We start from the raw sequence: 25,190 nt of genomic DNA on the forward strand, positions 1-25,190 counted from the left end.
TAGCCGGTGAGCTTGTCAAGCGTATCCACTTGGAATGCATTTCCAGAATGACACCTTGGCGATTTGGAGACACTAGTTTGAAGAAATTCATCCCGAACCACCCCAACCACTCAGGCCCTCTGCATGACGCAAGGGGTTAGTGAACAAAAATTGAATTTCTCAAAGTAAAATCCGTCAGAAAAATCGTAAAGTATGACAGGAGTACTGTAGATCGCAGGGAGAGGTCTTCGTCCTGCAGTGGATATAAATATAGGATGATGATGATGATGATGATGATGATGACTTAACTGCAACCTACAGACATGAAAACGACCGAGTATAATTTGAATATACGAGAAAAAAGCCTGATAAGCAGCTAGAGGTCTTTGAATGCTATCGCGTTTCACTCTTAAAGGCAAAGCTAAGCGTCCTCCAATTCTGATGGTGCGCGGCTCAAGCAAGTAACGCTCACACATTTTTTTTTTTTTCTCCTGACTTGCTCCGCGCCGTCGACGTAACGATTCAGGGCTAGCGGTGTTTTCGCGATGTGTGTACGGTGAAAATAATTGTTCGAGTTTGACCCAAATCGTAGGGTCCACACTCCACATGTCCTTCGAAGCAAAGCACTTGTGGCAAACCGTCGCCCTAAAGATAACGCGCGCAGTCTGTCGGGCGCAGAAAATCGTGCTTCCACTGTGTAGCGAAACGGCGAAGGACAGCGCGCTGCACCCCCGGCCGTTTTAATCTTTTAGGGGCGAAGCTCCTTAGGGTGTGGGTCGTTCCCTCCTCTGTAGTAGTAGTAGTAGTAGTAGTAGTAGTAGTAGTAGTAGTAGTAGTAGTAGTATGTAGCCACCTGTAATTGAAGTGTTCACTAGATGGCGTTCCGGTTCCGGTTCACTTTGCGTGCGTTCGGTGGAACGCGGGCAAAACGCCGACGGCGTCGACAACAGTTCTGCGCGTTGCTGGTGCTGCTGCATGTCCAAGTTTATACAGCTGATAAAACTACCTTGAGTCTCCCGTTCCCGACGCGCGCTCTCTTTATCTCTCGTCCGTAGCTGTGGTTTACCCGAATGATCCCCCGGTGCTTCGCCCACTCATCATCATTCACTTCGTGGATATGCTGTGATTTTTCTTTCTATAGGTAGCTTCCATGAGGATGATGATGATGTTGACGAGTTCTTTGCATCCCCTTTGAAACGGAGCGGTAACCAATAGTCACCTAGCCCGCTTGAGTTAATCGGCTACGCTATACATGCTTTTCATTCTTGCATTTTTGTATCTATCTGTTTTGTGTAAGAAGTGCCACCGCGCGTCATTTTATAGACACTTTTAATAGACACTTTTGTGATAACTGCTGCCTCAGGATTTTGTGCGCCGATTTTTCGTTTCCCTACTTGGTCTTTCTCTCCTCCATGCTCATTAAATACTCTTTCCCCTCGCGCAGGGTAGCAAATCGGAACTTTTTTGGTTAACCTTCCTGCCTTTCCTTTGTTTCTCTCTCTCTCTCTCCTTTACGCTAGCAGCGTTGAAAGAAAAGACTGCGAATCGAAGGGCGCAATTTTTGTTAGTCACAACCATATGAAGCCAGGGAAAACGAAATTATTTGTTAGTTTTTAAGATGTAGATATGATAAGACAATATCAAATGATCATCATCATCAACATCATCAGCATCAGCCTATATTTATGTCCACTGCAGGACGAAGGCCTCTCCCTGCCATCTCCAATTACCCCTGTCTTGCGCTAGCTGATTCCAACTTGCGCTTGCGAATTTCCTAACTTCGTCACTCCACCTAGTTTTCTGCCGTCCTCGACTGCGCTTCCCTTCTCTTGGTATTCATTCTGTAACCCTAATGGTCCACCGGATATCCATCCTACGCATTCCATGGCTTGCCCAGCTTAATTTATTCCTCTTAATGTCAACTAGAATATCCGCTATCCCCGTTTGTTCTCTGATCCACACCGCTGTCCTCCTGCCACTTAACGTTAGGCTTAACAGTTTTCGTTCCATCGCTCTTTGTGCGGTCCTTAACTTGTTCTCGAGCTTCTTTGTTAACCTCCAAGTCTCTGCCCCATGTGTTAGCACCGGTAGAGTGCAATGATTGTACACTTTTCTTTTCAACGACAGTGGTAAGCTCCCAGTCAGAATTTGGAAATGTCTGCCGTATGCACTGCAACCCAATTTTATTCTTCTGCAAATTTCCTTCTCATAATCAGGTTTCTCTGTGAGTAATTGACCTAGATAAACGTACTCCTTTACAGACTCTAGAGAGAGAGATAAAACTTTATTGTGTCCATGATGGGGTCTTGGGGCGGCGGGGGTTTGGAGACTAACCCCCAGTCCTCCCCTTCCTCAGGTGGCGGTCAGTCCGTAACCGCTCTCTGCGGTAGTGGAAGAGGATTTCTCTGAATGTGACCATTTGGTCGCGCGCGCGACCGCGATGCAGAACAGGGGGCTCGTCAGGATCGGAAGACGCAGGAGAAGGATGATGCGCCTGGTGTGCGAGAGCTCGGTCGGCATCGTGGGCGGCTTCGTTTCCAGCCAGACCCGACTAACCAGGGGCCCAGATGATCTGTACGCGGCGTTGACTTGAGGAGGAGTCTCTTGAGGGAGACTCTAGAGGCCGACTGGCGATTCTGAATTCTTGTTCCCTATATCAAATGATAGTGGGTGACAAAACAAGTTGCCGCCGGTGGGAGCCGCACCCGCAACATCCACAATAAGCCTGTGATGCTCATACCTAGTTGAGCTACTTCGGCGGCTGTTTCCATGTCCACGTTTTTGTGTACTTATGTTTGTGTACAATATCTCACCTGATGATGATGATGGTGGTGATGATGATGATGATTTATTGGCATCCCCTTTGAAACGGGGCGGTGACAAATAGTCACCTAGACTGCTTGAGTTACTCAGGTATGCTTACAAGCTTTTCATTCTAGCATATTTGTATACGTCTCCTTAATCTTCTTTCTACTCCCCAAAACTTATCTACCTTGTGCCGCTACCTATGCCTGCAACTCCTTGGGAGTGTTAGCCAGCGCCACTAGTGGTCATGGCTGCTAACCTGAGGGTATTGCACATGATCGATGTACTATATCTCATGGCACAACAAAAGTAAACGAGAAAAGAGCAGAAACAGAACGACCGGCAAGCAATTTATCCTCCACAGGCCACCATTTCGGGAAAGAAACAGGACTATTTTTGCAGACAAGGAAGGGGGCAGACGGGCAACTGACGCCATTATCATATCCTTTGTTACACCTCTATGGCTTCTACAATTTTCCTATTCAGTGATCAGCGTTCTTGGCCACTGCTTGTCTGTGACGGAACAAAGGCTTACATTCGCAGCGCGCGCAATGTGTGGCGAGATCACCAACCATGACATTACAACAAATCAGTATGAAGAAATTAAAAGTGCCGTTAGCATTTTTAGGACAATACTTCACGCAGTTTTCGGTATCTATCTATGCGCGAGTGTAACCGTTGTCCTTCCACGTGCAACTTGTGTCGCCGGCTATGTGTGACGAGGTACTTTCCACTGGCTTTGTGTCGCTGTTCAATGAACCTCATTTCATTCTTCCCGTATGGCCTCATTTATGAATGCAGTCGAACCCGGATACATCGAACCCGCGTATAACGAATTATTGTGTATAACGAACAGCAGTAAATTCTCCTTGAAAATGTTCGTATAAAATTTTTATTTTTTAATATCGAATTACCTATATACCGAACTTTTTGTGATCCCCTTCAGATTCGATGTAGTATCCGGGTTCGACTGTATATATAAATTTTTTGTATGAAATGACTGTCTACTGAATCGTCTTGGATTTTACTCGCTTTGAATTGTTCATCAAAATTATAAATTTCTAAATTTATTCACTTAGCACGTATGTCAAACCAGCCCGACTCTTGGCCGATCCCCGAGATTGACTATGTGCCAAAGACGTTAAGGTCATCATCGTCAACTCTTTGACGGTAACTTGAGTCACAGGATATGTACCACTGAGTATGTGTATGTGTACCACTCTTTAATGGAGGGAAGCGCGAGAAAGGAGCCCGGCAGTAGCAGGCTGCTCACACGCTTGATTTGATTTCTTGACTCCTCGTACAATCGAGAGGAGACTGCAGCACTAAAGACATATAATTATTGCATGACAAAGGCGACAGGTCCCTGCCTTCTATACAGTTCGGCGTTGGTAACGCAAGCATGCTCACAGTAATTAACATAGCAAACAAATATAGCAACAATTCGACTTGCTTTTGTCGAAAGCACTTCACAACTTAAGATACAAGATGACACGTTCATTTTCATGCGCCAATGGGCTAGATATCTCGGTTACAAGTGTGTGCTACATGACGCGTTTCGGTGGTGGCATTGATGGTGTCTCGCTGAATAGCTTCAGTGCTAATCATATTATCGCTGACAGGCATCCTGCCGTGATTTCCACCGGCGGTTTTTTTTTTTTTTTTTTTTTTTTTACTTGATATGTAGAAACGACAAGGTAAAGGGAAATGAAAGTGAGCGATAAAACAACCTTGCGCGCGGTTGCGTGTTGCCGCCTAAAGAGAGCATGTCCGGCCGACCGGCGTACAAACTGGGCCACGATCTGCCCCCCCCTTCCTGACTGGGTGACGGCCAGCCGCGGGTCGGCTGTGCGTGATGGCCGTTTGCATCGAAGGTCGCGGCCAAGCCGAGGGTGTCGAGGGCGCTGTGCCAAAAGTGTGTGCGTGAGGGGGAGTGAGTGTGTGTCGGGACTGGCGAGTGGTGCGGGCCAGAACGCGTGGTTGGCACCCTCAGCTTCCAAATCGATCCGGCACGCGCTCGCCCCCGGGTCTTTGCGGCGGCGACGGCTGTATGGAAGCCACGCACGCCCCGTGTGTAGTGAGTATAGTACGTGCGGGCCGTGATTCCTCCTCCCGCAGTCCTCCCTGAGGTACCGTTGTCACATCCGCCATTCCGGGGCAGCGAGGGAGAGCCAGTTTGATCAACCTCTCGTCCTCTTACGCTAACCCTTCTCCCAACCCCTTACGCTCAAGAAGAAATAAGAAGAGATGATGTAAAGAACAAAAGTGAAGAATCCAAGTCATTCATATACCGGGAAGTATTCTGTAAGCACATGTCCATTTCGTCTGCTGCTGAAGTTCTGATTGGCTAGGCTGGGGTACGCGTCAGAAGGAGACAGGCGCCTTCAGCCAATCAGCACTTTATCAGCAGACGAAATGGACATGTCCACTAGGTGGACACTTGCAGAATAGACCCCTAGGACGATTATGTTATAAAGAAGTGAACGGCTTGTTCTACGTTCAAAGGGACGCTAAAAAATAAGTAAGCTGAACTGTATTTGTAAATTGCGCTCAAACAATTACAAAAAAAAAAAAGCTATTGTAGATGTGAGGCTTGATAACCGACGTGACGGTGGCGCCGCTACCTTCAAGTTTCCATACCTGCACGCCGTGACGTCATGCATTTTTGACTGCGCCTGTATGGGACTAGTTAATTAGTGATTCGGTAACGATGTACTGCATGGAGCCAAGAACTGAACTTTGCAATTTTGGAGAACGCGTATATTCTGCGCCGCAAAGGCCCCAATGCGAGAGGGTGATTTGAAATTTGTATGCGGTCACGCTGACGTGCTGGAGTTTCAGGCCGAAATTCCAAAGCACGAAAGCTTCGCGTTCGTTTTGATCATTTATTCATCAACGTGTTTCCTCGAAATTAGCGATAACAAAGTTTTGAAAGAATACTTTATCAGTTTGAACTGATGTGCAGTTTGTATTTAGTGTACATTTAACTCTACTTCAGAGAATCGGGACTGCGATTTTAGAGTTCCAGGTTATTATTAGGCGTTTAAGTAAAGCTGCAGAAATTTCGTATGCAGGTGGAGGTCCCACAGTCAAAGACTGTATCGGGACCTCCTGCACAAGACAATCGTGAGAGTTAACAAGTCGAAGCAGCAGTCGCAGAGCAATAATGTAGTACATAAAAAAAAGGTTCATAAAGCTAAATACGTACTACATAGTAATACATAGTATGTAGTATGTACTAGAGCACTGCACGGCAGAACCCGGGGGAATAATCTAAGACCCGCCCGGCCCGGCCCGCCACCCCTAGGGAGAGGGGGGGGGGAACCTGGGAGGAAAAAGACGTTTCTACGCCGAGGATAACTCGCGCTCCCGCTCAGAAAACCCGAGCCCGGCCCGGGCCCGGTCCCTGTGCCCGAGCCCGGCCCGAGCCCGCGAAAAAACTCTTGAAAGCTATCTGCGGCGGGGACAGAGTCCGCTCTACGCTGTTTTCGCAGCTGAGTTGGCGTTGATGCACGCGGCAGCACGACGGTCAATTCGCTCGCTGCTGCAGCCGCGCTTACTCACTCCAGCGTTTCGCAGCGAGTTTCTGCAGTCATCGATTGAGATGCGTTCATGTGTGCTTGTGCGCTCGTGACAGCACGCTTGTTAATTTAGTTAGTATGCCTACGTTTGCAAGTTTATAGGGCCGATAAAACTACTATCCTTACCTTGTATAGCTGTCGACTAATTTGCTATCTTTACCTCCCTCTCCCCTCTCTCCCCAGCGTAGGGTAGCAAACAGGATCTTCCCATCTGGTTAACCTCCCTGCCTTTCCCCTTTCTTCTCTCTCTCTCTCTCTCTCTCTCTATCTGCTATCGCAATCGATGCTGCGAGTCTCGGGGGAAACTGTGACATCTTTAGTTCTCTTTTAAATCGGCAGAACATTTTTGTCCTTATTAGAGTGAATTCGTAGTATCCTTACCGTATTTTTAAGGGTGTCTCTCGGCAAAATGAAATTGTTATTCAATGCGATGGAGCGTGTTCGCTCTGCTGCGACACGTGCAGATTGAAGGTATTTCATCGCAAGAGAGAACGTACTCTATACGATATCTCTAGAAGACGGAGTCAGATGCGGTAAAATCAGTTACTTTGGCTTCCGAGTTGCCAGCACTCCATTTGTTCTTAGAGTGAACACGTCAGCTGCGCTATAATCGGCTCTGCAGGTACAAATGTAGAAGAGTGGAGTAACGGATTGACGTTCATGTTTTCGGCACCACAGAGTGCGTAAATTGACAAAGAACAGACGGGGATAAGTGTTTGTCCTTTCTTATATTTATCACAGGGGCGTAGCCAGGGGGGGGGGGGGGGGGCTGATGGGGCTTCAGCCCCCCCCCCCCCCCCCCCCGAAATTTTTTCGTGCTGGCATGCGCCGCCGACCAAAACAACCACCGGCGCCGGGAATCATTCTGTATTTTGTCTACAATGCCATTTTCACGCTCGAAAAGACATTTCGGCACGAACATTGCGAACTCGGGCTGGATTTCGTGGCGACACCCTTGCACCTGGAGTCACATAACGCAAGGAGCCCCATCCGAGCACAAACTTTCAAGTGCTTTTCGTAGCGATCGAGCGCGTCGCGGCATCTCGCAGCGGCCGCGGAATCTACGGAGCGCATGGATTTTAATTCCGAGACTTTATGGGTATAAAGCCATAAACTTTTGACGCGACTAGTGCACTGACACGACTAGCGCCAAAGGCGTGCTAGAGATTTTCAATTCTGGAACTTTATGGGTTTAATGTTCTTATACACTTGGGCCAACATGCGCACACTGGAGACCTCGTGTCCAAGCCGTTGCAGAAATGTAAGCACGTGCTCGCAATCTTCCACACACAGGAAAATACTAAATATCACCGTGACTGTCAGCTGGCAGATAATTTTCTCCTACCATTTTCAGGAAGCGCGCCCTATGTGATCGATCAGCTGGACCAGGGCAGGCATAGTAAAATAAGGAAACCAGAACAAAGTTAACGGTCTATTATTGAGGCAGTTATTTTTTTGCAGGCGACAAGGTCTGGCTCTCCGTAGCCATAAGGACAGTGGTCCTATAGATTTAAGCAAAACCCCCGCTCAAAATACTGGTATTTTCAGAGCGCTTCTTTGCATGCGAGCTGATTGTGGAGATACATATCTGAAGAACCATTTGGAAAGTTGCCCCAGTAATGCCTCGTATTTAAGCCAAGATGTACAATACCAAATTATAGAAATTTGTGGTGAAATTATCAAATAAAGCTTAGATTCAAAAGTAGGCTGCTTCTCCATACTTCCTGATAGAAACGACGGATATTGCTGGAATAGAACAGCTTAATGTTTGTGCAAGGTACCTAAACAAGAATGCCAACGATATCGAAGGAGTGTTTTTAGGTTTGAGAACCGGAATAGATGCTCTATCTCATTGCGACTGCAGGTTCTATGTAAATGTGTACCAACTGCTGCAGATTCTATAGTCACCCTTCCAGTGACCGCTGCCAGCGCAGAGAGAATATTTTTTTTTTGACATGAGATTACCAAAAAAAATAATAATAAAAAAATACTGGCGCTCTACAATGTCTGAGGAATGCATGGTTAGGCTGGCGCTTCTATACAGCCACAGAGATGTCGGCATCAACGCGTCCGTAGTCATTGACCGCTTCGCTAAACTTCCCCGCCGAGTGAAGTTTGTCCTTTAGATAGCAGAGCAGCAAAAAACATTGCAAGTAAAAAGCTATGTTCCATCAGGTCCATAAACTGGTAATTATAAAGACGCATGACTGTTCATTAGCTTTTAAAATCGCAGAAATTTTCGCTGTTTATTCTAATAGTTAGCATAATGATCAAAATTATCGCGCGAATACGAAAATTACGAGGACATCAATAACCAATTTTGACCGACCTTGCTCATTGAAAGCCCGGCCCACGCGGCGTTTGCCAACAAACACACTCGGATATTGGGTAGTTCAACTTGCCGCATCATCTGTGGCTTTCGTTTGGCCTTTTCTTTCCTTTTTAGCTACCTGCTTTTACTTCTTTTTTGAACCGAAACAATACCCTTCTTTAATTTTGGATGCAGAATATTTGTTGCCGCTCTGCAGGCTGTTAAATTACACATTTTTGTACAGATTTCGGCATTAATCCGCTATTATTCTACCCATATGGTGCGGTCGCGACCGCCGCATGGCCCAAGTACATATCATGATTTCTGCGATCATAGTTTTGTTCGTGCCTGGATCGTCTGTTTTTTCATGCGTAAAGTTTAGTATCTGTGACTGCGCAACATGATTATTTGTCTTGTTTGACGCATTATATACAGTGACGTTTGCTTAAATACGTAGATTTATTGGAGACATACGTATATGTATGAGGCAGAAAAGCCGGCGTTGTCCTCAACGAGTACTACCAAAAATCATCATCAGCGTGCAGTGGCGTAGCCAAAAAAGTTGTCGCAGTTTCACCCGAAAGGCTAAGCATCAATTGCGATAGCAAATTTGTAGAGAGCTATACGGAGTAATGATAGTAGCTTTATCAACTGTATAAACTTGGACATGCAGCAGCACCGGCAACACGCAGAACTGTTGTCGACGCCGTCGGCGTTTTGCCCGCGTTCGCACAAAATGCGTGCGGCGTTGGTGACTGTTGCCGGAGCCTCTGATATAAATAGGCACTTGGTGCCACAGCTAAACGTCGCCTTCCTTCTCTCCCCCTCCCCCCACGGCCTTTCGCGCGTCGGAAGAAGGCGCGTTTGCTCTACATATATGGTGATTGTAAAGGAGGAAAGAGACGCCTACTTCTGCAGCCCTTAAAGGAGCATGGCGCAAAACGCGCGTTTGTTCTCCGCCGTGGGTTCACTCCCCGTGAAAACGTGCGTCCCTCGCGCCCTTTCACTCGCACATACAGCGTTCGGCGGCGCGCGGCGACGATTTCATCTCCATTGACGTCATACGGAACCTCATGGCGACGCCGACGGCAGAAATCTGCTTTGGAGTGTCCATATAATTGCTATCGCAATAAAATTTTGTTCGGGGGGTATTTTTAGTTCGCGGTATTTTGTAGCCAGTAAACCGTAATTTTTTGCCTTTTACGTCGCGTTTCACTGGCTGCACGTTGGAGGTCAGCTAGGAGCTTGTACGGCTGCGGTGACGAAAGCTGACAGCGTGGTCCAGTAATGCAGGCGCCGTGGGAGCTCCGAAGCCAGCAAAGCGCGCCCGTAGTGTTACCACGGAAGGATGTGAGAGCTGGCTTATTCAGCTTTGCTGTCTTTTATGTATCAGTTGCTCCTGTTGGCATACATTTCCGAAGTTCTGTTATTGCGATAGCAATTATACCGACACTCCAAGCGCATTTCTGCCGTCGCCGTCGCCGTGATGCTCCGTATTAAGTCCAAACACGATAACATCGTCCCCGCGCCCCGTACGCTGTTTGGGCGAGTGAAAGCTTGAGAGGGTGAGCCGACGATCGCGGCTCGATACCGCGCGCGCGAAGGAGAAAGTTGGGGCGGAAGCGCGCCGTCTTCTTTCGCGCGCTAGGCACTGGGCGGAGGTGAAGGAGAGGGGGGGGGGGTGTTGCGTTCTGTTCCGGCGGCGTCTGATTACGGCGCGGCCGCGCGGGCGCCGTATCTTCAAAGCGATTTGCGACGTGGACAAAGTTCGCCGAATGCCGGTAGCTTCCTATGCGCTGTGCTTTCGACGTTTAGTTCGCGTTGAAACGAAAGACGGCACAATGGTCAATTCGCTCGCTGCTGCAGCCGCGCTTCCTCACTCCAGCGTTTTGACAGCGAATTTCCGCGACCATCGAGCGAGATGTGTTCATGTTAACCTGTGCGCGCGTGACACCGTGCGTTTTAATTTAGTTAGTAAGCGAACGTTTGCAACTTTATACGTCCGATAAAGCTACTATGCTTACATCGTATAGCTGTCTACTAATTTGCTATTGCAATCGATGCTTCGCCTTTCGAGCGAAACAGCGTCTTTTTTCCCATTTTTAAACACACTTTGTTTCGTACAGGAGGTGACGTCAGCGAGGCGGCGCCATCGGGGCAGCAGCTATGGAGCCTCGTGGCAGCATCTCGGCGCCAAATGGTGGCCATCAAATGGCGGGCACCACCACTACTACGCACCACCAGCAGCAAGGTAGTTGCTGCGATGCCACCTCTTTCTACTTGAGCGCCACCCTGTTCCTCAGCCTGGGATCAGCGCTCTGTCTGCTGCTCGCGTTCCTGAGCGACCACTGGGAGCTGGTAAGGCACCGGTGTACCTCTGGATTTGTGCTAGCCTCGATAGTTCTGTCTAACGGCATGTTCGACTGGTTGGCTTCAGAGCGCTCTGGCAGGGCTACCAAGACGCTATAAAAGAGCTTATAGTAGGCAGGAGTCTCCTAAGACGTAAACCTTGTACAATACACTGCCCATTTCCTTCAACTTTTTTTTTTCGAAGTGCAGTCAAAAGGAATCACGCAAATTATTAATTCTGGGTAAGAAGTAGGGTGCACCTGTAACTGTAAAGAGGTGGTTTACTTATATTCTTGTCATCCTCTTTCCAGAAGTTATAGACCTCCGTGTGGTTCCAGACGGCCGAAAGCAACCTTGAGGTGTGTTTCGCAGTCACTGAGATTGCGTGAAAATACCGGACGCGTCAGCAACTTGGAAATGTACTACACGTAGTTCCATCTTCATCTCTACGTTTCGGCAACGGAATGCTGTTTTTACCATAGCAAACATGAGGAGATGATGGAAATGGTCATTTTTTTCACGTACATGGAGACACAACTTTGGCATCTAACAGTGGTACTTAAATTTTCAAAATTGTCTTCACGTTCATAACATAATAGTAGACAATAAAGACCACCTTGAAGAGAGATAATGTATCATAGCTGTATTGCAGTCTCAGGAGGATAGGAAGCTTATAGACAGCTTATATAGACACAATCAGGCTTCATTATAGCGATTGGAACTTGCTTATGATCCCCAATAAGGCTTGGCTACTGTCTTACACTACACCTGGAGTAATTCCGGACCGCTGAACAAATGACCATTGGAATACGCCATCAGTGGATGGGCCCTTGTGAGCTCACCGGCTCTAGAGAAGGAAGAAGGGAAAGGAAAAAAGGCAAGGAGGTTAACCAGAGCGAAATATGCGGTTTGCTACCCTATACTGGGGGATTAAGGAGGGGGAGGTATAAAGATATAAATAAAGTACAGAGAGTGTGCCAGAGAGCGCAGAAACACGATAAAGGCACAAAAGGGCTGGACAGCTCAAGGTGGTCAGATGAAAGGTTTCTTTTTTTTTTTGTAGAGGATTGGCCTATGCTTCCGAGACACAAACTTGCCACGGAAACGCCTCTGATTCATAAATTTCAATATGAGCCCTAAAGTTAATCCGTAAATAAATAATTTGTGTGGTTTAACATCCCGAAAATGGTTATGGTGAGAGACTCTGTAGTCGAGGATAACAGTAATAGTAATCGGTTGTTCATTTTCAATAACTGGATAAATAAAGGAAAAAGAGGGGAAGGGAAAATTGGTACTTACCACAGTAACTGTCTAGCGCAGTCTGCTGACACCTGGACCGGGGTCGGCAGTGGAGGAGGGAGAGGATATAAGAACAGGGCAAGAGGATAAAGTAAACGGAGATACATTTACATATGTACGACGTAGCGACTAGGTAAAAATAAATATATCCATAGTGTAGTGGAGGGTTCCGGAATAATTTTGACAACCTGCAGTCTGCAAAGAACAGGGGTTCTTTACCGTGCACGCAAAACACGTTTAACGAGTGTTCTTGCATTTTCTTCCATCGGAATGTGGCTGAATTCGACAGTCGAACCAGTGACCTCGCTCTCAGTAGCAGAACACCGCAGCCACATAGCCACCGCGGTGCGTGGTGAATTCATAGATTTTGTCTACTGAACTCTATGGTGGCGTGGTTCTTTCTGTGTTACAAATGCCGGCTGCTAAGTCCGTTCTGCAGGTACTTGCCGTACTGGAGCCGCTCATCGCAGCTCTTCTGTAAAACAGCTTACGAAGCTCGGATTTTATGCACCTTCCGCACTCCCTTGAATGAGTTCCAGTCACCAGTTTATACTTTTGATGCGTAACGATGTCCGGAAGGTCTTTGAGGACCTTCCGTTGGGTCAGTGCATTGGCATATACAAGATATGCGATAGTATTCATTGAGGGACGTTCTGGAACAGCTGCACAACAACGATGTAGACCCGTGCCAGTTGCATGCAGTGCTTGCAAGATCGCGCATCTTGCATCCGTCTAATCTGTCGTCACCATCATTCATCCCGTCTTTTCTTCCCCTTCTCCTCTTAGCCCTGTGCAGAGTAGTAGGCTATAGCTCAGGCCGACCTCTCTGCCTTTCTTTCAATAAAATCTCTCTCTCTCTCTTGTTATTCACTCAATTGTGCATTTTGATGCTTCGAAGAAGTCATGCCCACTCATTCGAGTAATACAACTAAAGAATTAAACCAGTCAAAAGGCGAAGAACACAGGAGAGACGTGGTACACACAAGGACTGGTGGTTCATGTTCTCAAGAATATGTACCAACTGACCCAGACCGCAACTCTTCTACAACTAAAGAGTACGGCAAGCACCTGCAGAACGGACTTAGCAGCCGGCCTTTAGAACTCGGAAAGAACCAGTCATTCCCACGCGGTCTGAACTCTCATGCTTGCAGCTGTCTTGTACACTAGCGCTAAATTTTTCTCTAGTTAATTATATGAAACTCTATGGCCAAGACAAGCATTGTTTGTCCATGCATGCATGACGCGTACCACAAGTTATCGTCACGAGTGCTTTTTTGCAATGCCAGCTGCTTGTCCGAATTGTTTGTGTTCGACGACACCTGTTGCGTAGGAATCTGCAGTGTCTTTCTTGCGAGTCTGGGAGCTCGTAATTCGCATTCATCTCCCGTTGTCGCTTGCGCCAGGGTCCCTCCAACCGCCCCCCTTCCGACAATTTTAGTAGGAAGCTCGGCCAAGCGGAACGAACGCGCGCGGTCTGCATTGACGATCGTTGTGGATCGATGCTCGGGTTTCGAAACGAACTTTTTCGCCACTAGTATGACCGAAGAACGGGCGATGTGATCTCGCCAGTCTGGCTTCGCTTGTCGCAGGTGCTGTACGACGGCGAGCACGTGGCCTCGCTTGCCCGGCAAAGAGGCATGGCGCTGACGCGCTCGCGCAACGTGCTCCGCCTGGCGGACGGTGGCGGCGTCGGTGGAGTGCAGCAGACGCCGCAGCAAGGGTCGGCGCTCTTCCTGGTCAACCTGAACGGAGGGGTGCATCGCATATGCGCCACGCTCGACGGTACGGCCACTGTTCACACTCGGCACCGTTCAGACCATTTCTTTAGGCCCGGTTTACCAAGCCGCCGAACGCCCCGTACCCTCACCCAACTCCATATGCCGACCAATGTCAATGCTGCGGACAGCTGTGAGCACTCCGGCACATTGTCATAAAGTGTAAAAAATAAAAAATAAAATCCCGAATTGCCCTGTCTGCTCCCTACCCATACCCCCAGGAGCAATGGGAGACGCTGCAGTCCATCTCCCGCCTCTCGGACCAGATCGTGTTGACTGAGAGGGAGGTTGTAGCCAAGACGGTGAATGGATTCCCGTGAAGAGGGAACCACTCCTGCAAATTAAGCCATCCTTATCCTCATTAAATGGGTTCTTCTCTCTCACCGTCAAAGCACCAGCGTTCGTCGTGAGACAGCGTTTCCTCGCCGGTTTCTCCTAAAAAGAAAAAAAAAAAAAGAGATAACGCTTCTTTGACGTTGGTGAATGCCATTAACGTTGCCGGCGTCTACTTTTTCGTCCACTTTGATTTGACGTTTTCTTATTTTCTTACCTTTCAATTTAAACAGAACAGTTAATTTCCGCTATGCTTTGTATTGCTTCACTGTCTGTTTTATTTCGTCATCATCATCGTCGTCATCATATTTTTATGTCCACTGCAGGACGAAGGCCTCTCCCAGCGATCTCCGATTACCCCTGTCCGGCCCGAGCTGTTTCCTAGTTGCGCCTGCAAATTTCCTTAATTCATCACTCCACCTAAGTTTCTGCCGTCCTCTACTGCGCTTCCCTTCCCTTGGTAGTAATTCTGTAAATTTAACAGACTGCCGGTTATCTGCTCTACGCATTACATGACCTGCCCATGCAATGTGTTTTATTTATTCATCTGCAACTAAAAAAATATTTAGCCTTTCTGATCTTTTAATTTTTCTTGCTCGATAATATAGGGAGGCTAAACGATTTTTTTTCCAGTTTACTTAAAAGGAAGCCAATAACACTTTATAGCCACAAACAATAATGTTTCTGGCTTAAAAGTAAGCTGTAATGCAGAAATACCACTCGTTATCTCAATAACCGTGGTTGCCTAACGTCGCCGCCAACAAAGAATCCTATGGCTGTGTTCTAGCACTCGCCGTAGACGTCTAAACAGACCGCGAAAAGAACAACGGCCATCTTAAGTGTCGTTGCAGTTCTGACAGTGCTGACAAGGTGGCATTTTATTTCTTTCTTTCTTTCTTTCTTTCTTTCTTTCTTTCTTTCTTTCTTTCTTTCTTTCTTTCCTTTCTTTCTTTCTTTCTTTCTTCCTTTCTTTCTCTTCTTTCTTTCTTTCTTTCTTTCTTTTGTACATTCTTTTTAGATGTTGTATTGTATACTACTGAAACTCCCGATACAGCTTTGTGTTGCTCGATACGTGCTACATAAAAGTGTTTTTCGGAGCGGGAAAGAAGCCCGCGAATACACGCCAAGTGCCTCGAGTGGTCAGTCGCGCGGCAGTTTTGCCTATATTCGCGGGCTTCTTTCACGCTCGGAAAACACACTTTTACATAGCACGTATTAAGCAACACAAAGCTGTATCGGGAGTTTTTCGTGTTGCTCTACAATTTTCTCATAGACACTTTTTATATAATTATAATATTGGAGAACTTGATTAATTAAGACTAATTATGTAATAGGCGGAATGCAAGAAATAATCTGACGTTCTCCAAGCGACGGCAAACAACATTACCTTGGTTCGGTCCAGCTACGTGACATTTGCATATATTTTTAAAGTTTGGCCCAAGTTACGTGAAACACCCTGGATATGATTACTTTGGAATATGTAGAAGCGACTTGATTTGAGTTTTCGCCGTCTTACTTTTTTTTTTTTTTTTGACATGTGCCGCAGGGGACGACCTGGCCTTTCTAGGCAACGAAGCCAAGAGCGCCCCTGGCGGCTGCATATCCTACTACTCGTCTTCGGATGAGGAGCGCATCTCGAGTCTCGTCGTCCGCTCGCCCTGGCTTGACAGTGATTGCTCCCCGACATTTCTCTCTTAAAGCATGCCTCGCACACCACTGCAGCTTGAATCGCAGTTGCTCCGAGACCTCGTTATGCAGTTGATCTGTTGCCTCGTTACACGATAGCTTGCGAAAGATTAGGTTACTGGAGCACCGACTTATATTTTCAGTGTTGCAGAAACTTCGGGCCCACGCTTCGCGCTCGTGAAATGACGGCACTTAGCTAATAGGAAGGTTGGGAAATATTTGTCACATATCTCCAATTTGGTACTAAAAAGTTGGTCTCGAGTTTCCAGACCTGACGTCATCGACAGTATCGTGAAGTCGTGACACAGAGCGAAATTTGCCGGCGTCGTGTACGAATATTTGGTTTGGTATGATAATGCACGCCTTAGGTCCATGGTGTTTGGAGGAGACACTAAACGCAAAGATCGCGACATGCAAAGTACATAGTATGGGCACCATTCTTGCACCAGAAGAACCTACAAATCAATAATCAATCAAACAATCGATCGATCAATCACTCAATCAATCATCATTCAATCAATAAGTATGGGCACCATATCCATACTGTGTCACCGTCTCCTTTCGGACTGCGAAGATGATGCAGGAGTAGGCACCAAACTGAGGCTTTACGGTACACATGTAACACATATCATGCGTTGTGGCAAGTCTCCACTGAGATAAAAGAAAGAGCCGTGCCATGTTCAAATGGCTTGTCTCCGTTAGCTCTACTTTGTTACACAATTTTTTTTCATTTGGGCTCATTGTCAGTTAACGTATTTCGTGATTGTGAGAAGCCTGTTGTGCCGAAAGTGATACAGCTGCAGTGGCACTTTATTTTTCATACCTCTTGGCGCCTGATTTATTTGTTCTGGTATAGTCGCCGCTCTTGTAGCATATTTCTTTAGAGCCTTTCTATCTCGCTTTGTGCATCATGACGCACGTGAAGATGAGCCAGAGAAACGAGAAACAGTTTGCCAAATATCATTTATTAAACGTGACACTGACTATTCCTTTAGCTTCGTGATGATACTTCGTGAACCGTAAGCAACAGCGATAAGGCCGCACCCCGTGAACAGGATTAACGGCGAGAAAAGGACAGGAAAATGCGTCCTGTCATTGACATTCGTCCCGTTTCAGCGCTGTTTGCAGGTGACGTGCACGAAACAGCCTAAATGTGGTCCATTTCATGGCCTGGAAAACAACGCACTATATTCGGTTTGCGTTTGTCGCTGTAACAGTTATGTGCATTCGCTTTTACTGCGAGCTGGAAATATTGCTGTCCTAGTTTTAAGCCTTCTGCCTTTTCTTGAACAGCGCGCATTACTTAGGTACTGTGTTGCCCTTGTCCTTTGAAGATAGGAAGAGAAAAAAAACGCAAGCAAAAATTTTGTGTCGGTTCATCGCGCAACTTGGCACGTACGGCAGACGGAGCGGTGTCAATGATCATTCGCGCGTGAGCTTTTCAAATTCAGAGAAACCTAGCGGGCCAGAAAGATTTCACTGGCGGAAAGAAACCATCTCGTCTGGAATAACATTGCTTATCTAGCTTCTTTGTCGAGCCTCTCGAATAATATTGGAAAATACGCTTAGATTTCTTTTCCGGGTCGATGTGTTCCGCTAATGGAAACACGAGCTGCGGAGAAAAAGTTTGCATAGTGGAATGTGCTATCTTTTGGCATTTGTCTCTCAAAATGCATGTAATTAGCTAGGACATGAAAGTTAGAATTGCGAACTGTCACGTTATAACGGTAGCAGTTATTAATGCGAAAGCATTATATGCCCCATTGCGCGAAAATGTTCCTAGTGCGTGCGTGATCGCACACGTCACGTCGCAGCCATCTCGCTGACTAAAGGTGTGGCCTGATGTCTGCGTCATTGGGCACGTGACAGCGCAGACAATGGCGGACAAGGTGGCGCCACGTCACGAACATATAAAATGAGCGCGTTCATGACGTTCCGAGGTCTACAAACGGTGTAATGCTTTCCCATTCCTCCCACACGTAAGCAGTCTTTAGTGTCTCTGCCGTATATTTTTTTTTCTTCAGTGAGTAAGGCGCACGCATGAAGTCTTGAGTCTCATTCTGTCTTGCGTGTCGTGCAGAAATGAAGAACCTGGCCATGTCGTGTTCCCTGGTCAGTTTGATCCTGGTCGGTGCCAGCGCACTGGTCGGTGGCTTCGGCATCTGCAAGCGCCAGTTGTCCGCGGTCATGGTCACCGGTGTGATGTTCATACTCGCTGGTGAGAAGGCCGTCTCGCAGTTACACGTCTGTATGACTCGGCTTTATGCGAAATGTCGTCCCGTTTACGGTGACCTTAGGTTGCGTAATTACTCCTCCATGTCTGCCCCGCTGTCCCTATCTCGTTCTCGCGCTTTAGATCCAGTAATTACAAAACGCCAGCTAATCTGGGGACGTATTCTGTGACGATCCACTTTTGGTGATACTATTGCCTTGGCCTCGCCTTGGCCCTCAGGCGTGTGCTGATTGGCTGGTTGAGCAATATCGGGTGAGCTCATCAGCACGTAGTGCTCAACCAGCCAATCAGCTCATCCGATTTTGCTCAACCAGACAATCAGCGCGCGCCTGAGGGCCAAGGCGACAGTATCGCCGAAAGTGATCGTCGCAGAATACGTCCCCTGCTCCCGTGCCTTGGTTAGTTGCTTTCGAGTTTACACAAAGGCGCGTTAATATATCGTGTCGAATTGTGTGCGCTCATGATGGTTTTAACCAGACCTTATTTATTATTATTTACATATACTGCTATCCTTGCATAGCAAGATTATTGCAGGAGTGAGTACATACATATTTCAATCAATTGAAGAATATATTTTAGTTGCAAAAAAAAAGAAAATAAACAATATAGAAAAGGCAATATCAGGAAGAGCTAGTTGATTAATGAACATAATTAGGCAATTGGTCGCGAATTCCTCACTCGATAACTCGCACAAGGACCCCTCGGAGACCACTCCAAATCGTAATTGTATGTGGAAAAAAAGGAAACCTAAAACGATCAATTGATGAATTCAAAGGAACGACGTTAAGACGATGACTTCTTCTGGTAGGCCGAGAAGAAGGGTTAGTGCAAATAATAGGTGCATAGACATAGGTTTTCCCATGAGCACAATCTTATGTAGCAGAACAACACGGTCACAAGTATGACTTCACTTGTATGACTTCCAGAGTCATAAAAGCTTCCAAAAGTGACGGTGTCGTCCTGCCGACCTCTCTTTTTTTTTTTTTGCGCAGCCGTGTTCGCCACCTTCACAAGCTGCTTCATGCACTTCAAGCGCACCGTGCCGCAGGGCGTGCTGACGGGCACCGACTTCGACCAATCGCTGCCTTCGGAGTTCCTGCGCTGTCGCCGCTTCGCTCGTGATTGGGCCGCCTCCCTCTCCTGGCTGGGAATCGCCCTGTGCCTATTCACCAGCGTCTTCTGGCTCATACTGGCCAGGATCATGCGCTTCTGAAGGTCGCGCACCCGACAGGCCCAGCTTCTTTGCTCACGTGGTCCCTCTCGGCCGTCCACTTTCTTCTTTCGCTCGGACCAAGTCGTCGTTGACTCCGAAACGATTCCACGCCCAGGGTGAAGGAGAACGCGTCAAGCTCTTGGAGATGTAATCGGGTCGTGCAGAGAACTCTCGGGTCGTATTGTCAACCGAATGCTTTCGACATCCGTTGATTGGCTGAATGATAGAAGCCGACGTGACGACATTGACTAGTGAATGGGTAGACTTGTAGTAGGCACTGTTACGGACGTATCGTTTTGAGTGTGAGAGGGAATGACTGTCATCCACCTGGAAATAGCACGAATCCACGAAGGAAACCCACGCGAGTGTCTCAGAAGGAAAGCCGCGCAGTTGAAGGAAATGCTGTCCTAGGTCAATGTATCGAACCCAGGACCAACGCCTTTCCGGGGTGGTCTGCTACATACCACCATTTGCCATCTACTACCATTTGAGCTAACCTGGAGCCATCTAGCTAGCTCAGATGGTAGATATTTCATTTTAACGCGTCAGCGTTGAAGGCCCCGTGTCGCAGAAAATCCGGCGTCGGTTTCGCCGTAGGCGTAGGCGCCGGCGTCCGTGGCCTAAAAATCATCCAAAACCACCCCGACACCGCAGGCCTGCCGCGTGGCGCAGCGGCGTTAGTTAACTAACTGAATTTCTCAAAGTAAAATACGTCAGAAAAATCGTATGAAGTACGACTTAACCACAACCTACAGGCGTGATAGCGTCGGATTGTAATTTGAATATACAAGAAAACATAATTCTCTTACGCGGAAACTCAAACACAAACCCATTTTCCAGCATTTCTACAATTCATACAGCGGCGCGCCGCGGTTCGTTCCTTGCAAAAACACCATCCAGATGGCGCTCGCCTCCTCGGAAGCAGTATGCGGAGCCCAAGTTGGATAAAAATAAAGCTGCAGTGGGCCGGGAAGGCTGATAAGCAGCCAGGGATCTTTGAATGCTATCGCGCTTCGACTCCTAAAGGCGCAGTTTAAGCGTCCTCCAAATTTTTGAGAAACCCGTATGGGTTTCTTTTGTAGGTTCGTGGGGCTACATTCAGGTGAATGACAATTTGTTTTCCCTTTCGTGAACCTTGCTCTATCTTGCGCGCTTGCGCAGAAATGATTTGCTACATTCAGTACAATTGCTTGCGACGCGCCTCGAGAGCCTTGCAAACATGCCTGCTCAGCGATGGTGACTACGCCTGAAAGCTGGCTTCTCAGCAACAAGGAAGCTTATGTGGAGAAGTCCACCTCGCGTAGTCTCCTGCGTTTTAAATGTGACGTTCTGTATATCGATCGTATGTTGGGAGTGTGTGTGCACCTAACCGGTGGTATTACCGTGGTATGGTAAGCCCCGTTTTGATAAGCAAATGAATAATAATTAGGGTACGTCAGGAGGGATTGAGCTGAGCTCCGTAATTAGATGAACAGTGCGTCGGTTCAGTCTAGTAATTGCTGAATACCAGCTGCCCTGCTCTCGTGCCTTGGTTAACAGATCACGTCTTTACGCAAAAGAGCATTTAATAATACATAATTCCGAATCGTGTACGCTCATGATAGTTTTAGTCAGACTTCTTTAGTCGGGCAAGTTCCCAAGCTCCGTTTCAAACTCTGGCAAACTCACGCCACGAGAAAGTGAAACTACCGCTGAAAGTTAGAGAGACAGAAACAGAGGTAGAAGGCGGGGTGGTTAACCAGAACGAGAAATCCAGATTGCTACCCTACATTGGGCAACGGGGAGAGGGGGAGGTAGAAAATTAAGAAAGTAGAGAGAGAGAGAGAGAGAGAGAGAGAAGAAGCACAGACGCACGATCACAGCCAGTCACGATCAGCGCACACTATCACAGCACAGGTTCAAGTGCCGCACAACAATTGAACTTACAGCCGCCAGTGCAGGCATGCTTTTCTTTAAAGACTGTTGCAGTGTCTTCGTCACCTTCTGCTGCAATGGTTAGCTCGCTTTGATCAGAGCAAACCATTTAGGAATGCCGCCCTCCTAGCTGAAAGTGAATAATTGAGAATACGGCCCCCAAAACGCCTGTCACGTCACGTGTGGTATGCGACGAAGTCATTGAAGTCGTTTTAATGTGAGGCTCATCGAATTCGTTTGATTGTGGGTACCTTGATTTTGGCATGCCGTTTGGAAAGAACAATATGATGCACAAGACTCCTGTGATTGTGCGCGGGGGTGACGACAGAACGACACGAAAGGCGCTCGTTGTACTTTCGAACATTGTGTCCATCTGTTCATGTCTGACAGTGGTCGGTGCTAAATAGTAAACTAAGTTTCTACGTTGGGAACACATAAAACAGCACGCAAGACAACGGCAACACAGTGAATTACAAACAAAACGCTGTATTTGTGGTCCACTGTTTGGTACCCGTCTTTCGCGCTGCCTCTTTTTTTCCTTCTGTATGTGTTGCGATGAATTGCCAATTTACCCAAGCTCCAATACTTGCAGACTCACTTTTAAATAAGGGTTACCATCTTGTATTCGGCTAAACCAGGCCATAAGAGTGTTCTTCTTATAATCTTGCTTCTGCATAGTGTGCATAGGAATCACGCAACGTGCAATTTTGCTTGAAACAATCTATCAGCGTTACAATGTAGCGCATTTGGATGCCTCCGTCCGGTACGCAATGCGTCGATGGCACCACGTTACGGCAATGGTAACTTAACTTACAGAGTATAGTTCGCGATGCGCGGCGTCTCGATTTTCGTTTTCTATATACAGGGTGTCCCAACTATCATGCACCGAGATTTTAAAACACGCAAATTCCACCTAGCTGGACAGAACCGAGGTAATGTTGTTTGTCGTCGCTTGGAGATATTCAGATCATATTTTACATTCCGCTTAATTAGAAAATTAGTCCTAATAATTATTTCATTCGTAAACTTCTCAAATATTATAATTAGATGAAAAGCGTTTAGTGTGAAAATTATAGACCAATATGAAAAACTCCCGATAGAGCTTTCTGTTGCTCAAAACGTGCTACGTAAGAGTTTTTCCGAGCGGGAAAGAAGCCCGCGAATGCACGGAGAATTGCCGCGCGACTGGCCGTTCGAGGCACTTTGCGTATATTCGCGGGCTTCTTTCATGCTCGGAAAAAACACTTTTATGTAGCACCTATTGAGCAGCAGAGACGCTCCCGTCGCGAAACAAATTTACTGTGTCGCGTATGGTTGGGTGTCGCATTTACAAATTCATATTCATTCCTAATAGGAATGGCCAACAGTACAGTCTGCAATTTGTGCGGGTGCGATGAGACTCTAGAGCACCTTCTGTGTCATTGCCCATCCTTTGACGATGGGCAATGACGTACTCTACAAGCTAAACACAGCCTATTAGATAATAGACTGCTCTCTGAAGAAAAGATCCTGGGACCATGGCCTATGCATTCTTGCATGCGAAAGGCCACAAAAGCCATTCTGCACTTCGTGAAGGCTACTGGGCTGTACGAACGCTTGTGACAGCGGACATTTCTCTGCGACTGACACTGCGAATGACCGACCCTTTATTTTTCTACTCTCTCCTTCTTATGTATACTTTCTCTTCCCTTTTCTCTCTCTCTGTGCATCGGTAGTTTTTCATGTTGCTCTACAATTTTCTCGTTGGCACTTTTCATCTAATTATAATATTTGAGAAGTTTATTAATAAATTTAGACTAATGTAATTAGGCGGGATGCAAGAAATAATTTGCGTATCTCCAAGCGACGGCAAACAACATTACCTTGGTTCCGTGTAGCTACGTGGCATTTGCATATTTTTAAATCTTGATGCATGATAGTTGGGACAGCCCTGTATATGTTAGGAACACAGGAACCTATTTGTAAACGCTTAGCTCAGTAACAACCACGGTTTATTATAATTATATTTTTCTTAATGAGAACGTCGTACGACGCATAATGCAGGACACCTTTGGTGATTTAAGTGTTTTCACTAAGGCTTTGCGTCTGCTCAAGGAGTCACGTCATTGTGTGTAGCGTATCTAGTTCTATCACTTTGAGAATCCACTGTTTAGAGCTTGTTAAATGTTGCGACCCTTGTGAATGCACAGCAGCGTACGTACAGAGTGGGAGTAACTCAAGATAAGCACTCATCGCAGGGCTCCTGACAACAATATTGAATCAGCTAAATAAATAAACTTAGGAGCTTTTCAAAGCAAATAACGAGAACATGTTCTTTTTCTCCTGTTTAATAATCCCGTAACTAATATCCGCCTTTTTTACTTACCAAGGTGATCGGCCTATGGCCATCGGAAAGTGCATCAGAAAGCAATGAAAGCACTTTTCTTTGACGACGCTGGCATTTGTGACGATGATTGACTCTACTGCGTCCCGTGTAACTCTGTCTCATTTGTTTATCAGAGACCTAGCTACCACATACATGTGCGAACTTTGTTTCAGCGAGAGCATTTCGAGAGAGACTTTTACTCTTAGTGTGTTACGTGTTCTTCTGTATAAGTATTACCGAATGTTTGAAAATATGCTTTTCTTATTTCATTATCCTAAGTCATTAACCAAGTGAATAGGGATAGCCGTCGCCAGAAAACGGTTACAACTCCTCTGTTTAGGTTTATCTCGATAAAAAAAAAAAGACTCGGTGCTCAATTTAAAATTTTTGACCAAACAACCTAGTACAATCACACTTGTACAACTTTATTATTGCAAACTACATTAATGATAATGTCGAATAGGAGCGGTGGAGAGAAGCCCTTGAAAAGTGTTCAGTGTTAACACAAGTGATCCTACTGCTCACGAAAAGGTCGTTAGTGTAGAACCCGTGATGTATACCACAACAAATTTCTGACAAAAAGTCTCACGCACTTTTTTCAGTTTGTCAGTCAATGCAGAGGCCGGCAGCGATGGCTCAGTGGCTGGGATGTTCTGCGGGTCGACATGACGTCACGAATTCGGTCCCAGCCCTGGTGGCTACCATCCGATTGGCGCAAAATTTAAAAAAAAAATGCTTGCGTACTTTTGTTTATGTGCATGAATAAACAACCTCAGGTGATCAAAATTATTGCGGAGCCCTCCACACTTAGTGTATGTCATATATTAAGTGCTGCCGTGAGACTTAGCAATCAATCAATCAATCAATCAATCAATCAATCAATCAATCAATCAATCAATCAATCAGTTTATCAATGTACGCTGTGCACACAATCGTGTACGCTAAGAAAGTGCGTCAACAGCAATAGCATTGATGAAAGTAATGGTACTTAAAATATATCGCATACACCTTGAAACTGTTCTGATTGGAATCGTGTTGCAAGTTAGAATAACTGGTTCAAAATGTTTTAGTGGAACGAGTGAGAAGGTAGACGGTTGTGTGTACTCGCTCGGCGCGAATATCTGATTGTATGTAGTGGGTGTACTATCATTTCATTGTTTTTCACAGTTTGTTACATGAGGCATAATTTTCAAGTGCCTGTGTGGGTGCTTTTCAAGCTTGCTAGACGTGAAATAGTCGATGTTCTCGTATTTAATATTCCTGTAGTGAGTTTTCGCATGGAGTCCGTGCTCTATAAACTTCACAACACTCACTAAATAATTGAAAATTCTTAATCTATTCTGCAGC

The 25,190-nt window shown here is 46.5% G+C and overlaps 1 protein-coding gene across 1 annotated transcript in view; it reads left to right on the forward strand.

The window, feature by feature from the left end:
• LOC119452299 (uncharacterized) overlaps positions 1-21,719 on the forward strand; it is a 29,504-nt gene extending 7,785 nt beyond the window's left edge. Inside the window, exons 2-6 of the mRNA XM_037714532.2 lie at positions 10,803-11,034; positions 13,914-14,106; positions 15,979-16,101; positions 18,199-18,336; positions 19,344-21,719. Of these exons, the coding sequence (XP_037570460.1) occupies positions 10,843-11,034; positions 13,914-14,106; positions 15,979-16,101; positions 18,199-18,336; positions 19,344-19,564 (867 nt within the window). The 5' untranslated portion in view covers positions 10,803-10,842 and the 3' untranslated portion in view covers positions 19,565-21,719. The remainder of the gene's footprint in view (positions 1-10,802; positions 11,035-13,913; positions 14,107-15,978; positions 16,102-18,198; positions 18,337-19,343) is intronic.
• The last annotated feature ends 3,471 nt before the right edge of the window (positions 21,720-25,190 follow it).

Source organism: Dermacentor silvarum, chromosome 5 (genome assembly GCF_013339745.2).
Source record: "Dermacentor silvarum isolate Dsil-2018 chromosome 5, BIME_Dsil_1.4, whole genome shotgun sequence".
NCBI lineage: Eukaryota > Metazoa > Arthropoda > Arachnida > Ixodida > Ixodidae > Dermacentor > Dermacentor silvarum.